This window comes from Solenopsis invicta, chromosome 14 (assembly GCF_016802725.1).
Source record: "Solenopsis invicta isolate M01_SB chromosome 14, UNIL_Sinv_3.0, whole genome shotgun sequence".
Classification (NCBI taxonomy): Eukaryota; Metazoa; Arthropoda; class Insecta; order Hymenoptera; family Formicidae; genus Solenopsis; species Solenopsis invicta.
This window is the reverse complement of record NC_052677.1, coordinates 12,891,252-12,910,935: the sequence shown is the minus strand read 5'-3', so window position 1 is coordinate 12,910,935 and position 19,684 is coordinate 12,891,252. Positions and strand designations below refer to the sequence as shown.

Sequence of the window (19,684 nt, the reverse complement as noted above, 5' to 3'; positions counted from 1 at the left end):
TGAAATATATCATCCATCAATTTACATAAGCCATATCTCTTTTTAATTATCTTGTTATTATTTATGTTGGACAGAGCGAAAGAGAGAAAGTATGTGTCAAATTAAAATAAGACAATTCTGAAATATGGAAGATTATAGACATTAAAATAAACGATAGTTTTTTTTTCCAGTTTTGACAAAAAATATTTACACTGCAATTTCACGTTTGTTTTGTTACATTATTGCTCATTTTGTAATTCTTATGAAGAGAAGATATTTATCAAATTTTTTGCGTATGATATTTAAAGAAAAAAATCAGGAGTTAACACGTGTGAAATATGATTTAGGTTTTGCGTTTTGATAACGAGATATATCTGCAGACAAGCTTATTTTATTAAAGTCACGTATATAAAAGATTGTACACGTCCTTTATTGTTAAGATAAACATTTGAAAGTTTTTAAGCGTGATGTCAGTAAATCATACGGTAAAAATTGATTACACAATCACGCTATCATTTCAAGATAAATCACGTTAAAGGAACGTGAAAGCCGATATGCACTCGCGCAGAAAAGCAATGAAAGGTACAAAGGTGATCTTGAAAATATCAAAGTTTGCATAAGACGCGTGTAATAAAGTAAACAATCAGTGATGCGTGGGAAAATACACAGTATGTTTTATGAAATGTCAACTTGTGTTCATGAACGGAAAATAATATTTGCATTATTTCTTGTGAAAATCGTCTACCGGAAAACGATGTCGAAATTGACAAATAAAAAACAATCTGACTTAATATTCGCTTAATTATGGTTAAACGATTATTAAATTATGTATTTTTTCACGATTATTTGACAATTGATTGACAATTATAATTAAATGTACGTTAAATTACAAGCGATAAGAAAATGTTTACAAACATAGTTGTAGATCTTATTTGTGAAAAGATATATAAAGTGCGCTTATCTCAAGACGCTTTAAATACTTTCCCAAATATAAAAATAGATATTATTATAATATTCGATATTCATAATTTTTATTTTTTTAATAAAAAATTGCTATAATTTTTTTCTGTAGATGTATGTTACAATTACTGATTAATATTGATTGCTACTAAAGAGTGTTTTTAAGCCGTCTAAGGATAGAACATTTTAATTAAAATTTTTAATGTTTAATATATACATCTTTTTATTTTCTATTATTTATTCTATAATTTACAAATTAAATCAAGGTCAAAATGTGCATGGCTAAAATAAATAACGTTATATAACGTTAATATTCTTTATCTCTTAAGAACGCAATTTATATGGACATGTTTCTTACTTGTCAGCATGTTACAAAAGTCGATTAATCTATATGTGATGTCCGGGTATACATTAGAATAGATAGTCGATTATGTATAAAATATATGTCGCATACCGATAGTCAAAACACTGTGAAAAATGTATAAATTTTGAAATTTTCTGTTTTTTTTTTTTTTTTCGTCGTTGAATAGGGAGACACGCAATGGTTATAAACCTTTTCATTGAAATGTCTCTTGTCTTAGTGCTGTTAAAATTTGTTCGTCTATTGTGTCTCACAATTGATGTAATTGTATTATTAATATGGATCGCCAAAGGAAATTGTTAAGAGTCGTGGTGAGCATTGTCTCTATATGTTAGTGTGTCTATTTCCTGTATGAAGTTCTAACTTCGACTCAAAGTCGTAGAAATAAACACAGTAACATATAAGACAATGCATGGCACTACGACTTAACAATTTCCTTTGGCGATAGGTCGTATATTTGAACTTTTCAGGAAATAGACGTAGTGACATATAAAGACACAATGCGCACTACGATTCTTAATAATTTCCTTTGGCAATAGGTCGTTGTTCAAATTAACATTTTCTTTCACAGCGCTTTTACTATTAACACATAAGAGTGCGACACATGTTTTATACATAATCTCACATAATCTGACTATCCATTCTATAACTGTATACCCGGACATCATATATAGATTAATCGACTTTTGTAACATGCTGAGTAAAGACAAGTAAGTCTGGAACATGTCCATGTAAATTGCGAGATAAAGAATATTCGATTAATTTATATCGTCATTTATATTTTTCATTCATATCTCGTCTCGATCTTGATTTAATTTGTAAATTTTGCTTTTGCATCTATTATCGAGCGTTTAAACAAGCTTACTTTTATTCCATAAATTATTTTAAAAATATGTTTATTCGTATGTCTGTTAAGAATTGTTCGCCAATTGAGGTACATTTTTAATTATTTTGGTCCTGTCAAACAAGCACTGAGCGCGTCTTTCAACACATTCCTCAATGCGTCATTTAGGTCGAGACTTTTACTTCGATGAAGGGTTTTTGTTATTTGAGTGAGGTTTTTGTTATTTGAGTGATGCAGAAATCAATGTAATGGTAAGAAATTTTTCTTTTAATAAATTGATTATGGATTTATGAATTATAAGATAACGTTACTGACATTTGAAATTTTCTTGTAATTAAAATTTGATTAAATTATTCGAGATTCTTTGATATTTTGCTTGTCACACTTACAAGTGTAATTAAAAATATTATAGGATAATGGTAAGTAAGAGATGTAAGAATCTGTGTGATGCCATGTAGGATTTATAAGAAATTATTATTTACACATATGTGTTTGGTCATATAAATTATTATTAAATAATACCCAATATATGTATATATTCAATTGCAAAAGAGAGATATAGACAGTAACAAACAAATCATAATAACAATTGTGCAACAGCCGATCGGACTTGTGAAACGTGCATACATTCGCGCACGTTTACACAGGACATGCAAAAGTAGCTCTTTATTAATTATATATAAAAAAACTAAGAGGAGAACCACTATGTGTTCCCTCCTCCCTCCACCCTCGAACGAACCTCCTTCTTAGGGTACCCTCCGCACGCAGGCGGACGCTAATTGGCTAATGGATCCTCAATTAGAATCTATTGTATCCTACGACCTGAGGATCCCGAAAAAATTTACTTTAGGATCGACAGATACCGTAGAATCTAAAGATCTCAATGTAGTAGTATGAATCCTAGGTGTTGTAGACCCAAAAATGTTATCAATTCATTGTTTCACGATTCCTATAAGGTAGATCTTAGGATCTATTAAAAATCCTGAGAAATACGTATCTTAAATATGCGCCTTAGAATCTATTGGGCTCGAGGACTAATAGTTTCTGTACTCCACAAGTCCCGCTTTACGAGTCCTAGGATATAAGGATCCTGAGAAACGTCGCACCCAAGATCTATAACTTTTAGGACGTACGGCTCCTAGAATCTAAAAAGAGTTTAAGAAATATGATTCCTAGGATACGTGGACTTTAAATTCGATGGTTCCTAGGATGTGCGAAATCCTATATGTACGAATTCTATTAATCTAAAAAATTCTCGTAGACGTATTTACAAGTCCTAAAAATTTAGAGCTTCTGTGTATTTTAGGCTCTATATATATGTATATGTATATATAACTTTACACATTTCTCGACGTCTTAATTAACGTAACATTAATATATTAGAATGCAGATATAGCGGCAAATCTACATGTTTCCAAAGGCCTAAACTAATATTTTTCATCTTAAAAAAATCGCAAATAATACAATCAAGTAATATTTATTATTAATAAAATTAAGGTAAAACCTTAATTCTAAAATTAAAAGAGTACCAAAAATCACGTTTAAAAAATATATGTAACAGTGTTACAATTAAAAAAATATATGAAAACACAAATTCAATTAATATTTCAATTAATATTATTAATAGATAATTATATAATAAAATAATTTTGAAGTACGAAAGGCAAATGAAAACAACCATATATTACAGTTAAATAATTGCATCACAGTCCGTAAATCTTTAAGTTTAGCAATAGTATCCACTGAACACGTGAATCCTAGAAGCCGTTAAACCCTAATATTTCCTAGTATAAATAGATCCTGGATGTATGGCTACGTCGACCAGCGGCGTGAGAAAAAAGAGAAGAGAATTAGGGAAAGAAGGAGAAAAGAAGGTAAGATAGAGAAAAGGGCGTCCAGGCGCCCTAGTGTGCCAAGTAACCATCTTAATTGGCTTTGAGCTTGTCGTTATAGCTGATGTGACCAGATGCGCTATTGGTAAAGTGCTTCTTGTCTTCGGTCTTCTTTCCAGCCAGGTACGACTTATGGAAGAATCGCGCGAATAGGACGAAATAACTCAAGTACATCGCGAAACTAAAACGGATATTCATGCGGGTGATGTTGCAGGCGTAGCCACTCTCCAGGTACTGGTAGGCGTGTATGTTGATAATGCAGCCGATCACCATTTGGGTAAGCTGGAGCGTAGTGATCACCATGGAGATTGCTTTAGGTGGCCTGTATCGCATTGCTTTAAGGGCGTAGTAGCTGTACATGATCGAGTGGACGCAGTAGTTCATCACGATGTACCATCGCGCGGACGCAGTGTACTCCGAATACGAAAACCAGGAGTATAATAAAACGGTGATATGATGATACCAGTGCAGGAAGATTAGCGGTTGTTTGCGCAACACGATGAAGACCGTGTCGCCGAGCTCGGGTAGTTTCGACAGCACGAACATCCACGTCCAGAAGCCCGACACGCAATTTTGCTCGATAAAACTGCAATCAAATTGATGATATTTTTACAAAATATTCTCAATTGTAAATTTTCCAGGAATTCACAGGAATAGTTTAAATTATGATGATTCAGTTGCATAATTGTTTGTTTAGTTTTGTAATAGTTTGTACTATCCTGTTCCAAGAAACCAATATCTCTTTTTTCAAAGAAAATGCAAATTTATGTTAAATTTAGACTGTAGGGGAAAAAAAACAAGTATAAGGCAAAACATTTTTAAATGATCCGAAAAAAAATTATTTCATGAATGTGCTTTCACAATTAAACATTAATGTTTTTGCCTTAATGTTTTTTTTTTTTTATTTACTTCTACAGTCTTAATTTAATATAAATTAACTTTGCTGCAGTGCACTATAATAAATCGACTTACATAATGTATAAATATATAATGTAATATATATTGCGCTGCTAAATTTAGCAAAACTAATTTTATCTTGTTTAGATCACAACAATAATTGCACAGAATGAATATTTATTCAAAGAATATGTGATATAACGTACACGTTATCTACGTAAACGTGTTGATTTCTTTAACTTTCTCTTGAATAAAACTCGAATAAAGTTACATTTGTTTTCTAGTTAATCTAGTTTCTTCACTTTTTTTTGTATTGATGTAAGCAAATGGATTAATTCTTAAAAAAGTTACAAATTTTATTCCTATTTCACTATTCACAAACCATTCGCCAAATCTTTGCGTGTATATTCTGTATTGGCTATTAAGCATATCATATTTTACAGCCACATGCAATATAATGTGCATGTATAACATAATATAATAAGTATAATATCAAATTCAAAATATATTTTTTTATAAATAAAAAAGTAAAGTACATAAATTTAATTTTAGGATTAGATTACTTGCTTACGTTACTTGCTTATGTAAACAGGTACGCTTATATAAATAAATACGCAAGTAAATATGAACAGGTTTAATTATGAAACTCCATTTTAATTTTTATAATGAGTTACAAAAATCATTAATATGCATACACGTTTATGTACGTAAAAAATCCCTAATTACGGAAAATTACCAATGTTAAGTCTAATTATTAATTTCATAATCATCTTTAACAATTTTACAGACAATTATCATTTTATAATTTTGAAGCTATTAGGATCCTATTTTCATATGAGCATTCTCAACTTTAAATTTTAAATACTTTGCGGCTATAAAATTTAAATATTTCAGGCTGCTGCAAAAAAAAGCCATCGGAATTTCCGATAGTTTCCATTTCAAAGTAGAAATTTACTTTTAAATGATATCAATTGATGCATAAAAACCTATTCTTTTAATTGTGTAGTCTAAAAAAGAGACATCATTGGTGGCAGACCCAAAAATAAAGCAAATGTCAAATGTGAATTGAAAATAGAACTTCAACAGTACAGTGAGAAAAAAAAGTTGTTGATTTAAAAAGATATTAATTTATTCAACTAAATGCGGCGGTCAACGGCTGTCAAGCAAACATTTATTGATTCAAAAAAATGCGTGTTGAGATAAGTACAGATATTCATTCAAATTATTACCATGTATTTGACTCAAATAAATAATATTTGAATCAAATAATTCATAAACAACTAAACGCATTTAGTTCAGTTCACAACTTTTTTTTCTCAGTGTATGTATTAAATCCAAATGTCCTATATATTTTTACGAATATATGACTCGAATTAAACATGCGTCGTTACTTGTACAAATTTTATCTTAGTGATATCTTCGTGATAAAAGCTATCAGATCACGATCAAATTCACACTTTCATTCATTCAAGTAATTATAAGAAGATTGATATTTTGCGAATCAATATGTGTATTTGGATGAGTTTCGTGTCATGCATAACACACATGATGTCCACTCATCCTTATTTTACATTGAATATTAAACAAGGATAAATAATGCATCACGCGCATTACGCGTGAAATGGAAAACGTACCATTTGCTCTTTGTGACTGCATTATAATAAAACTTGTTTTTTTCCTTTCGCGTCAAATTTCAAATATTCCAAATCAATCTCAAATAAATATTTAATCAATTTAATTTTCAATTAATTGAAGATACGTATTTAAGATGGAGTGTATATAAATTTTTTTCACTCTAAGTACACACACACACACACACACACACACACACACACACACACACAGCAAGCGCATACTGATTTAGCCGCAAAAAATCAACAGACATAATATTAAAGGTCTTCGCACTTTCTTCGAAATTATTTTACGATAAATTCAGGAACATACTTAAAATTCAGTCATTTCAAGTTCAACACTGACCTTGGTATACAAATGCTGTGGTGCAAACCGTGATGTCTAAGAACGTGTATTAACTCAGGCGCCGTTCTGGTGAAGCCGATGATAGAAAAGGTAGCCAATAGCGTATTCCAAAGACACAGTATTCCCCTGAGTTCGAATCTGGGCCTGCTGGCCATGTAGTGTTGTCCGCCGAATATTAGGATCATGTAAAGTCCGCAGTAATAAAAACCGTTCGTCCAATTTTCCATCATCCATTGCTTGGTCTCGTGGTGGCTGAACGTCTCCTCGAAATTAAATACGTAGGAATAATTCGGGAGCGTCACCTCCTTGTAGTCCACGTTGTTCATCTTTGCGTTTCAAACTGATGTCTCGCACGGCTATTTCTGTAGAAATGTACAGATGATGAATAGTTAAAAAAAAAGAGGTGTCGCTTTACCCGATCGTTTATCGTATTGTGAAAGTCAGCTAGACGTTAGCTCGGAGCTGAACGGAAAAGAACATAAACATCGCTTCTGCGAATACAGAAAATCGTTTTTCTTCAAATTCAAGCGAGACAGGCTTATGACTTTAAAATTTCAAGGAATCATTACGTGCGCACAGTAGAAAACATTTTCTATTTGTTTGTTGTTGAAAGCCAGTCCTTGTTATGGTATTTTTAACATCCAAGCGTTAATTCTACACGCTAGTGCTATTTGAATTGCGAATATATTTTGTTAAATTAATTTAACAGACTTCTTATTAAAAGAAAGTACGATTTACGAGCAAATGAACAAGTAATATAGTTTTGAAACGAAGAAAATGTACAAACTGTTTGTAAATTGTGTCGAAGTGTTACATTTTTGTGTTCACTTTTTACATAATATTTATGTTACTTTCTAACACATTCATCTTGTGTTAAATTCATTACAAAAATTTCAGTGAACCATTTGAGATGCGTGATATACATCAACTCTCTCTCTCTCTCTCTCTCTCTCTCTCTCTTTGTTTTCTCTGCGGTCTTAGTCCAACCGGATTAGTACCTGTTTGGATAGTGTTTTGAAATCTAAAAAATCTGTGTGTGTGTGTGTGTGTGTGTGTGGTATACTCTTCCAACATTCCAGAATACGATTTCACAATTGTTCGATCCGAAATCTTTTCACTTTCCATGTATGTACGCGTTCGAATTCAAAGTAAAACAATTCAAAATTGAAAATTCGTCTTCAAATCCCCGGTTGGACTACAATTTTTTCAGCACCGTGCACGAAAATATTTATAATTTTTAGTTTCAATATTGCGAAACTTCAAAGAACTTACTGAATCTTTAGATCGATCTCTAATGATTGATGCTCTCTGTGCGTAATTATATTTAAGAGTAGTAATTATATGTAAGAGTAGTTATATTTAAGACCGTCTTCAAGTACGATCGCGCGATTACTTCGCAATTGCCCGGATAAAATTTTGAGATCAGACTTCAAACGATTCCGAAATTAGACTGTGGACAATATTCACACGTTTCTGATTTTATATTTAAAACGTCGAATCTGATGATTATAGATTTCATAATTATAGATTCGAGCTTGATCTTGATTTCAACCAGCCAATAAGACGACCGTATTAGCATCGCGAGATCGATAATCGAGACAATATTTGCATTAAAAGAATATCTTTAATGCGATCTCGGAACGCTGCAGGATCGATTTATTGACATTTGGACAGAGTATTTTGATACTCATGATAATTTCGAACAGCTCGGACTATGCTCAGTGCACAGTCCGATCTTATTATATTTAAGTACTTGCTTATAAAGCATTAAATTCAAGTGGAGGGGATTAAGTTAAGATTACCATGAGATTTCGGAATACGGATCTCATTGGCCGTAAGAGATCTTACGATCATGTGAATAAATAAAACACAGGCACGTAATCTCGAATGCAAGGTCGGACAAGTGTGAGTGTGTGTTTGAAGAAGCTGTATGATACTTTTTGTGCAAAGAGAAAAAAAGGCAAATAAGGCAAAAACCATTACTGCAATGTGTTGCTATGTAATTAACATTTAAGGAATATAAAAATGTATCGAACATTAAATCGCCAGAAATCGCAAAAAATCTGTTGAAGAAGAATGCAGTCCCATTTTAAGAAACGAGAATTTCTTGTTTTTGTCCGTCTTTGTTTCCCATAGGGTAAAACGTAGTAGTGCGTGAGACGAAGACAGACAATAACAAAAAATTTTAGTTTCTCAAGAAAGAACTACGAATCCGTAAATTACATGTACATAAATCATAATCAGTTTGATATTCGAGGGTATTTTTAATATTAGGCCATCGGAATACGTCGTTGTTATTTCTGAAAACTTAAAATTAAAACTGCAGGATAAAGTATTATGATTACCTATTTATATTTTATTAAATAATCAATACCTTGAAACTTGTTAACGATTATTATTCATCATTTTCAATGGAGTACAGACTCAAACTTATGACATATTTATTATATTGAATATTGTTTATAAAAAAACGTAACGACACTGTAGCATAAATCGAAGAGGAACAGTGGTGATTAATACGGCCTACTACCAAATTAAATTAAAAAAATTGGTTTTTATTTAAAAAAAAAAATTGTTTTAATATAAAATTATGTTTTTATTCATAATAAAGAGAAAACATTGCAGAATATCAGAAGTCGACCAAATATTTATTTGAAACTTATTGAAAATAAAATTTATTTAAGATAAACCAAATCGACTTACTAAAAACAAAAAAAAAAAATATAGAATGGATTCCAGAAACATACAAGTTTCTGGAACCTATTTCATATTTTTCTATTTTAAGTAAGTGTCAATTTATTTTATCTAAATACGTTTTATTTAAACTAAGTTTTTCGTCTTCTACAAAATATAAGTGCAAATGTATGTATGTAAATCTATATTGTCTTCCGAATGTAGATTGCAATACTGAAACTTTGTACTTTAAACTATCTAGATTAGTGATAAAACTACAATCAACTTATCAAATAATTACTTTAATAAAAACAAAACTTGGAAAAAAAACTGTTAAGCATATTGAGACATCTGTAGGGGTCCATAAAAAAAATCTCATATTGTTTAACTTTGCATAACTCGATGTGTGTACGAATGTTTGTACAGCCGAATAAAAAGTAAAATCACAAAGTTAAAAACATTGAATTGTAAATACATTCGTATGATAATACGTTGTACTTTACATTGAATAAAGAAATCTGTGTAATTAAATATTAAAATGTAGCTTAACAATGTTTCGAAATGTTCGAGAGTAAAAAATGTCTTTTATAACAAATGCCGACTATTGTACAATGGCATATTTATATAAGGCAAGCTATTAAAGAAATGAGTCCGTAAGTAATTACTAGAATTCATCATCTGATAACGAAGATAATAGAAGCGGCTATAATACAACTCATTATAATATAATAATATAATAATATAAAATACCTTCTCCTTTACACACAAATTCCATCGAATATATTTTTACATAATTATATATATAATAATTTAGTATCTTCTCTACTCGATTATCAATCAGCATGTGATAAATATTCATAAATATTTATAACCATTTATTTTTTTCAAATAATTATATATCTATTTACAAATATTTTACACATATTTATATGAGAAAAGAATCTTGAAATCATTATTCAACATATTGTTTAAACATGTACTGAGTATTTTATATAATATTTAAATAAGTAAAAAAACAAATATATAGTAATATTTTATTAATTTATTTATGATAAATCTTTATCCATGATAAAGAAAATTAATTAATCTTTATTATTATTATTATAAATCTTACGATCTGTTCAATCAAAGATCGCATAAACATTTATGAAATAATTTGAAAAATATTTTTAAAACATTCAAATAATTATTATTAACATTTTGTATCTTTAATAATAATTTAATATTATGTACGGTCTAGGTGTTCCTCCTGCGATCAAAACAACACTTTTACATTTTAAATTGTATCGTGACATTTACTTCTACTTGGCAATCATTATATAATTATTATTTTACACAACACACGTGTTTATTTTACTATTAAATATTAATTAGACGATAATGCGTTGCAAGCTATTTTATCACGTTTTATCACTTTATCTTTTGCAGTTTTTTTTTCTTTTTTCTTTTCGTAATGCGTCTTTTCGGGACGCCGGTTGCGCCAATCGTGTTGCGCAGCTGCGTCGCGCACGCGTGAGACACGGGCGCGCCAATCCGAGTTCGACTCTCGATCTCACGCGATGTATGGATCGATGCGTGAAGAAGCCGGGTATTCCGTCCTGCCGCACGTTTTACATTTGCAATGTCATGGTGAGTTCGCGAGGCGTAATTCGCGCTCGCAAAAAAATCGCGCGCGAAGTTTATTTCGTTTCGATATACGTACGGTCTTATATATACCTACTGCGCGGACGATAATCCGCGTCTCGCGTTACGACATCTGGTTCACAGGCCGGTATTGAAGAACATCGAATTTGCGCAAATTGCGCTCAAATTGAACGCTGAAATTACATCGCGGAAATGAGGCTGTGACGTAAGTCACGCGAAACGAACGAATGTCGATGATAATTTGAAAAAATTGCATCGTTACACCGTTCTGCGATCAAACGATAAAACTAACAATAAGTACGACATTTTGAAAACAAGGTAAAATTCTGGGGGTTTTTTTTACGCAAAACGCAACCTAAAACGAACGAATCTTTTTGGGCCGAAGAAGACGTGTTCTATCAATAAATTAACACGTATACCGGAGAAACTAATATAAAGACTATTTCTTACCGTAAAAGCGCCGCATAATTCTCCAAAATTCATTCAAGATTACATCATAAGTGTTTATCTTTAGCTAAATATAAATTTGATACTCTGTTTTTTGTTGCAGTTTGTCTTTCTTAAAAATGGTTTTGACGCTCGAATTCTACGGGCTTTTTTTAGCTGAACTCTTCCGCATGGTTACGTTCCTTTTTTTTCTTTTCACGATACAGCAAAAATAAAAATAAAGATGTGTGATAAACAATTTTGTTTTTATTAAAACCCATTTCTCGGTTTTAATTCGAATCTTATAACGCACATCCGAGTATTAATTTGAAATAAAATGATTGAGTAAATTGCATAACTCCTTTTTCCCAATTTGATATTTAAATCCTTTAAGTTTCTGAATTTTAAGACAAATAAATCGATCCGATCAATCAAATTATGAATGCTAGTTTTACTAAAAAATATATTGCCATTCTGTTCAAAAAAAGTATTGCGTCTTTTTGTGTTACCTTTTTTACATAATGCTTATATTACGTTCTGATACATATATTCAACTTGTGTTAAATTAACCCGAAAATATAATCGTTTACAGCATACAAAATATGTTAAATTTATAGTTTAATCTTTCGCACATATTTGTTGTGCTTTGCTACGTTCCAACAGAGAAAAGAAAAGTAGTTCTAGTATTCTTTTAATTTTTAATGTCCTTCAACAATATTAATATGATCTAGACAGTTGCGCACACTGCTAAACATGCCATAAAATTCAATGTGAATGAATTTTGAATTACACGTTATTGTATCTGTAATTGAAAATTGAAAAGTACATTTGAACAAACATCTACATGTTTTCGATGTATCTGCTTGTCTTCACTGCATATATTAAATTTAAAGAACTCTTTTTACCAGTGTAATCTCTTCTGTAATTAGGGTACAACAACACTAGTTAATTTTAAATTTTATAGCGCTCATAATTTACTGCAGCTACAAAAAGAAACGTGATCAAAAGCTAATAAATTATAGCTTTCCATTATAAGCGATAAATAATAGCCCGCTTTTTTAATTTTGAAAAGTGTCATGTAAAAGTTACTCTTTTTACAAAGTATTTTGACGATTGTATCTATATTACCTATAATGAAATCGTTGTAATTCTTTGAAGGTAATGTTAATCAATAATCTTGATAGCACAAAAGTACGAAGGATATAAAGATATTCCTTGAACGTTTTTAGGTGTCTTTACATCTTTCCGACTTTCGTGCCGTCTGGGATATAACATGTTAACTTTGTTTAACTTCACTTAAATATGTACGCAATCATTTTCTTTACAGAAAGAAGCAAATGTGACAAGTTTTACATACGTGAACACGTGTTAAAAGATGTACTAAAAAAAAACAAATCATGTAACAAATGTGAATCGTTTATTCCTGTTAAAAGTAACGACCAGGAACCACTCCCAGCATCTCCGATTAACTTAAAAAATCGGCCGATTAAAGAATCGTCATTTGCAAAACTAAAACACTGATCACATTATTCCTTGTGCATTTTTTTTGCAAATTATAACTTGTTTGCGTAAAAAATATAATATTTTTAATTAATACATATAAATAAAATCGTTAAGACACCCGATTAAAAGATAATCAGTTTCTAGTTTCACAATTGACGACTTTGAAATTTAATCAGCCGATTATAAGAGAGAGTCAATCGGAAATTATGAAACAGGTCCTAGAGCTCATAATACGCGCAGTTTCGTTTCAGACACAATAGAAAACATTTGTGCATTTACATTTAGAAAGAACGGTTTTAGTGAAATGTTTAAAAAATTTGGCTAAATATCTAAAAATAATTTTGTTCGACCATTGAAATAATTATGCAGCAATTTAAACCAATAACGTATTTTGCAACATTGCCCTGATCATGCTTGCGATGCTCCTACATAATTATTTTCGATGGTTTTCAATAAAATTATTTTCAGATAGTACAAAAAAGATCTTTGTTAAAAATTTTTTTGTGTTAAATTTTTAACATGTCCGGATTGATTAATTCAATATTTCCTCAAATGTGTTAAAATAATGCGATTTACAGGGAAATAAATAACAAATAAGGGAAGATCGGGTAGTATCGGACACCTAAGCTTTTTCACAAATATTTCTTTTTTAAATAGCTAAATTTAAACATACTCTATATCATGCAAAACTTCATTCTTATACCAAAACACTTCTTAAAACCCATGTTCCTAAAATAAAAATATCAATCGTTTTTTTTATACTTTTTATAGGCATTGCATTTTTATCATGCTTATTTGTGGAGGGTTGTATCGGACATGATACAGTGTGTGAGAAAAGAATCATTTTTGGTGTAACAAACAACTTATTATTATAATTATATCATTGTTATATATTATATGTTATTATATATCTATATTATTATTATTATTATTTTATATTATTATTGTATAGTAAAAACACAGTAAAAACTAAAATGTTCCAGAAAGTCCACTCTAAATTTTTTTGTTAAAATAACTCAAAAGTTAAATTAAAATAACTTAAAATAAGAATTATTTTAACTTAACTTTTGAGTTATTTTAACATAAAATTTAGAGTGAACTTTCCGCTACATTTTATTTTTTATTGTGTAAGTAACATAAGTCAATAAATGAAAATAAACTTTTCTTAACGTAACAAGTCAATAAAATAAACAGTCTTTAAAAATTCAATATTTTAACATTTTTAACACTTTTTTTTCTAATAGTCATTTTCTTAATTTTAATTTTTTCTATGGCTTTGTTCATTTTTTTTCGTATTATTTATGACGTAATTTGCCCATATTACTATAATATAAAAAGTGTTGTAAGAATTTAAGTTTTATTAACCGTAAAGATTGTCCGATACAACCTGCAACTCATCTGTCCGATACAACTTGAACCACAGGCAACGAAAAATTGGCTATTATTTCCGTATTAGTAAGCCTAACAAGATTTATAGCCTACAACTTAAAGGATAATCAACGTTGTTTTTAACAATAAACTAAAAACCTACTTATACTTACTTTTAGACAAGCTACAACAGGGAGAAATTATCTTTGTTCACTGAAAACAGCTGTGTACAATACAAAATTTATTATAACTTGTCAACCCTACTGCCGTTTGTTCTAATATGGCGTCAGCCGTACCCCCTTTCGTCAGTCAACACGCCGATTGTTTCACAGGTGTTTCAGGGGCAATGGCTTGAAACAATTTTTGTCCGATACTATCCGCTGTCCGGTACTACCCGACTTTTCCCTAACGTAAAACAAATAATTCTGAAATGTTAATGAAATAAAGTAATTCCTATTGTTTCAATCCAAAGAAATTTCCATAAATCACACAATCAATTTTAATGTGTGATCTGTAACATATGATTGTCGTCAATTGCTATTTTTTAATTCAAAATGTATTTAAATGAATTGGTATGAATTATAAATTTTTCATCCATTTAAATTCATTTCCATTTACTGAATTCCATTCAGCGTGTGTCAACTCGCCAGCGGAATAATTTTTTTTTGCATAAATAGAAAATTTGTGTTACATTTAACATATATTACACGTCACGGAAAAGTCCACTCAACTTTTTACATTAATTTAATGCAAGATAAAATATTAAAAAATAACAAGATAAATGCATAAAGTATAGGGTAAAGTCGGTATATACGCCGCAGCTATCGAAAATTTAATTTATTAAGTATTATTTACTATGTTTAAGGAAAATAAATTAGGCTAATAAAAACTTCATACTGTTTACTATTATTAAAAAAATTTTAAGTATGAAATATTTCTTTTCTTATACTTGAAGATTTTAAGTATGAAATATTTCTTTTCTTATACTGAAAAAAAAAAAACTTAAAAAACCCTTGCATTTTTGTTATATAAAAAAAGTGGCAGGATTTCCGACTACTCATGTGTAAGATACACGGCGCATCAAAATTTACAAATAATATTTTCAGATATGATATAAAATAACATAATAACTTACAAAATGTGTTTATAAAGTTTATTAGGGAATAAGAACAGTAAATATGTATTCAAATTAATAATAATGCAATATTAAAGAAATTAATATGCACAGACATCAACTGAGTGCGCATTGTGTTCTCAACATAGTGCTCAACATAGAGTAAGTGCTGCTTTCCAATCACGCAGTGTCTGTATTACGGCATAAATCCCGTTCGCTGAAAAGGCCGTATATCCTAAACAAATGGAATATACAAGATATCAAACTAAATAAAGAATACAAGAGCTATGCACTTGAATCTTGCTTGTATTTTATCCTTTACTATCGCTCTACATTTACATATCATGAAATAATCATTATGCCTTTTATATTTTCTACAGTAATTATTTTACGTAGACGGTAATACACGATCGCGCTACTTCTACGTGAAAAAATTAATTCAATTTACGATATTTTCGTTAATATTAACAATAAAGAACTGTAATTACAATACAATACTAATATAACATAAAGGCACATAACAAAATAGTTCTGAGCAAACTATCTTTATTTCTTCTATTTTTTCTGACTGCTGCGGCGTACATCCCCCCGCGGCGTAAATACCGACTTTACCCTATGCGACATGTCTGCTCAAAAGATATAACTAGAATCTACTGTCTATTTAAACGAAGTAGTTGCGTCGAAATCGATATTTCCTTTTGCCGATGAGTTGACACAACTGTATTCAACTTTCATGCGCAGTTTTAGTGCGGTATTTCAATTAGTTTAGTTATATCAGCTTTTTATGTTAATCGATCAAACGCTAAAATAGTATTCCTTATTTATTGTACTATTTGATCGATGTTTGACCGTTTCTACGATTTCGATTCACCGCTTCGTTTAAATAAATATTTCCGATTTATTGAATAAATGTTAATTTTACTGGAGAAATGCGTATGCTTCCATAATTTGTTTCCAAACTGTATCAAAGTGTTACTTTTTTGAGTAAGTAGAACATAACAGCGCGCGTTACGTGCGCGCCTTCTTTTTTCTACAATTCTTCAACAAATTTAATAAATATTTGTATTAATTGAACAATTATAGTTATTTAATAAAATAATTATATTAATCATTTATGAAATTACTACATTAATATTAATTAAACAATTAAATAATTATTAAATTAACAAATTTACCATCAATCGAAAACGCAGAAGCAGACTTCAAATTAGATTACATGCCAACTTAAAAGTAAAATTTTTGTATATAATATTTGTGTTACTTTTTACTATTTCATCTTGCATTAAATTAACTTAATTAAATTACCTAATTAATAAAAAATTAAGTGGACTTTTTTGTGTCGTGTAATATATGTTAAATGTAACACAAATTTTTTAATTATGCAAAAAAAAAATTATTCCGCTGATGAGTTGACACGAATGCTGAATAGAATTTTTCAGTAAATAAAAGTGGATTTAAAGAAATGAAAAATTTATAATTCATTCCAATTTGTTTGAATACATTTGAAATTAAAAAATAGCAACTGACGTTAATCATATGTTACAGGTCAAAATTAATTGTGTGATTTACGGAAATTTCTTTGGATTGAAACAATAGGAATCACTTTATTTCATCGCACTGAGAAAAAAAATTGGTTGAAAAATTGAAATATTTAGTCCGATACGCACGTCTAAATATTGAGTTGATTTAATTGATTCTTAGTTAAAAAATTGGAATGGTTAATATAAATGAATTACATCTTATTTCGTGCAACTAAATAATTGTTGAATCAACCCAATGTTTAGTTGTGCGTATCGGACTAAATATTTTAGTTTTTCAACCAAATTTTTCTCAGTGCAATGAATAAAATTTATTTTTATTATATAAACTATAACCCTTTTGAATTGAAAGCATAAAAAGTTTCCAAAGTTCTAATTCCACTTCATGGATTAAAATAAATTCAAGAAATTTTTAAACTTTAATTGGATTAAAATCAAGTAAAAAAAAAAAAAAATTAAAAATTTGGATTCGGCAGTAACCACACGAATTCATTTCTATCCACTTCAATCTATTTCCGTTTGCTGGGCTGACGAATACTATCCTTTATATACAATTCATAAAAGAATTACAAAATATTTATAATAATTATTTGAATATTTTATAAATATTTACGAAAATATTTTGTAAACATTTTTGTGACTTCAAATTAAACAGATCATAAAGATTTATCATAAATAAAAATATTTATATAATATAATATAAACGAAATCCTCGTGTAACAATACATTCAAATAACGAGAACGTACCAGCCGAAAGCAGATCTTAAATCAATAACTTTTCAGATAATTTACAAACATTTATAAGATTCTCCAAATTACTTGCCGAAACTCAAAAGCTTTTAAGAAGAATCCAGAAATGCAATATCACGAAAATTCAACTGCTAGAATTTATTGCGAAAAATATTACCTCTGCTGGGTAACATTTTTCGCGATAAATTTGTTACAGTTTTCGGAATAAGAAGAGAAGGAGGTAAAGATTTTGTACGTATTAAATTGATACAAGCATCATTGACTCGTAAGCATCAATCGAGTGTCTTGTGTCCGTTTTCATCACTGTGGATTTACTTTGATCTCGGTTTTAATTTACTTTTGATCCTTTTTTTTAGTTCTGAAAATTAGAAAAAACATGAAAAGTAAAAAAGTTAAACTGAGATCAAAGTTAATCTACGTTCATGGAAACGGAAATTAGCTAATTAGTATTTCAAACATATTTATAGAATATGTATGAAGTATTATTATAAATATTTATTCATTTACTTATAAATATTTTATAAAATATCCAGTCTATAGTTTAATTAATATTTTAAATAAGGATTTTATGATTTTTTTCCTTCGCGCGCGTAAAAAATGTGTAAAATATTTACAAAATATAAAAAAAAGAGCAGTAATCAACATTTATAAATATTTATCTTAAATATCATGTACGTGGTTACGGAATGCCTATTGCAAACTTCGAATCCCATTGCGAATCGCGATAGTTTGGCGCGTGCTTCGCTCGCGGATTTCGTTGATGATGCACGCGTGAAATCGCGTGCGCGCGCGACGAGGAGACGCCTCGTGAAAACGACATAACTCTCGCTCGCGCGAAGGAGTCGTCGTCGTCGTCGTCGTCGTCGTCGTCGTCATCATCGTCCTCATCCTAGCGGTGGCCTATCCAGGTATCCAGGTCGTGCCGTCTCGATTCGCGCTTTCCGAATGATTTTCGATCCAGGCACACGCGTACGCCGCGCAAGGAAGATGCACGAATTCCGTTTCATTCAACCCACACGCACACACATGGGCGCGCGCGAGCACACGCACACAGATGCACGTATACTCATGCGCACACGTAGAAATAGGTAGCGTACGTACCTCTAGACACTGGCGTTACACCTTTCGCCAATTTTCCAGAGTCGTCTAACGTTTTACGAGGCGCCGCCGCTGCTGCCGTCGCTGCGTCGTCGTCCTGACTTCGGGCTCCAAAGGCACGGGAGCTGTCAAAAAGTGGAGCCGTGGATGGGATCGTGTGTCCGCGAGCCGGCGTGCTCGACGTGGGCAAGGCCACTTCCTATTGGAGCGAGGAGAGCCACACCGGGCGTCCGGTAGCACCGGCGCTTTCAGATACACGGAGTGAAATCGATAGATAAACAAATGTGAAAGAGAGAGACGGAGAGAGCGCGATAGTACTCTCGGGCGTCCTGCCGTCGTCGTCGCCCGACGTCGTGTGACTCACGATATCGCTCTCTTCTCGATCTTTAAGCAACTCCACCGAATTGCTTCCTTGCTCCTTCCAGGTCCTACGAGCGATCCGCCTCGCTGTATCTCTCTTTCCTTATATATATATATATATGTATGAATATTATGTGTGTATGCGCGCGTGTATATTAAAACGCGCCGACGTCGCCGTACCCGTCTCGATCATCCCCGTACACACCACGAAGACAAGCCTCGCTATGCCGCGCGAAACTGCCCGCCCATCGTCTTGTACCGTCTTCGCACCGTGCGTACCTACCTTCCCTTTCCAAACCC

At 31.0% G+C, this 19,684-nt stretch overlaps 1 protein-coding gene and 1 long non-coding RNA gene across 4 annotated transcripts; one reads left to right on the top strand and one right to left on the bottom strand.

Annotated features, from left to right (window-relative positions):
- Positions 1–2,587: 2,587 nt before the first annotated feature.
- Positions 2,588–19,596, bottom strand: LOC105201104 (elongation of very long chain fatty acids protein 6). Of its 3 annotated transcripts, none has more exons than XM_039457098.1 (3): positions 19,028–19,596; positions 6,911–7,272; positions 4,070–4,622 (listed from the first exon to the last, which is right to left on the bottom strand). In XM_039457098.1, the coding sequence occupies exons 2-3, from the start codon at positions 7,234–7,236 to the stop codon at positions 4,070–4,072; spliced, it is 879 nt and encodes a 292-aa protein (XP_039313032.1). In that variant the 5' UTR covers positions 7,237–7,272; positions 19,028–19,596. The 3 variants fall into 3 exon arrangements, with proteins under 3 accessions (XP_039313034.1, XP_039313032.1, XP_039313033.1); XM_039457099.1 differs by lacking the exon at positions 19,028–19,596 and adding an exon at positions 14,698–14,967; XM_039457100.1 differs by lacking the exon at positions 19,028–19,596 and having other exon boundaries at positions 2,588–4,622; positions 6,911–7,236.
- Positions 10,936–11,912, top strand: LOC120359498. Its single transcript, XR_005576255.1, has 2 exons — positions 10,936–11,545; positions 11,778–11,912. It is a non-coding gene; the product is annotated as an uncharacterized LOC120359498 (long non-coding RNA).
- Positions 19,597–19,684: the final 88 nt, after the last annotated feature.

Coding starts and splice junctions, on each gene's coding strand:
- LOC105201104 (XM_039457098.1), bottom strand. CDS start 7,236: ATGAACAACGTGGACTACAAGGAGGTGACGCTCCCGAATTATTCCTAC. Junction 4,623..6,910: donor CACAGCATTTGTATACCAAG/GTCAGTGTTGAA, acceptor ATTTGATTGCAG/TTTTATCGAGCAAAATTGCG.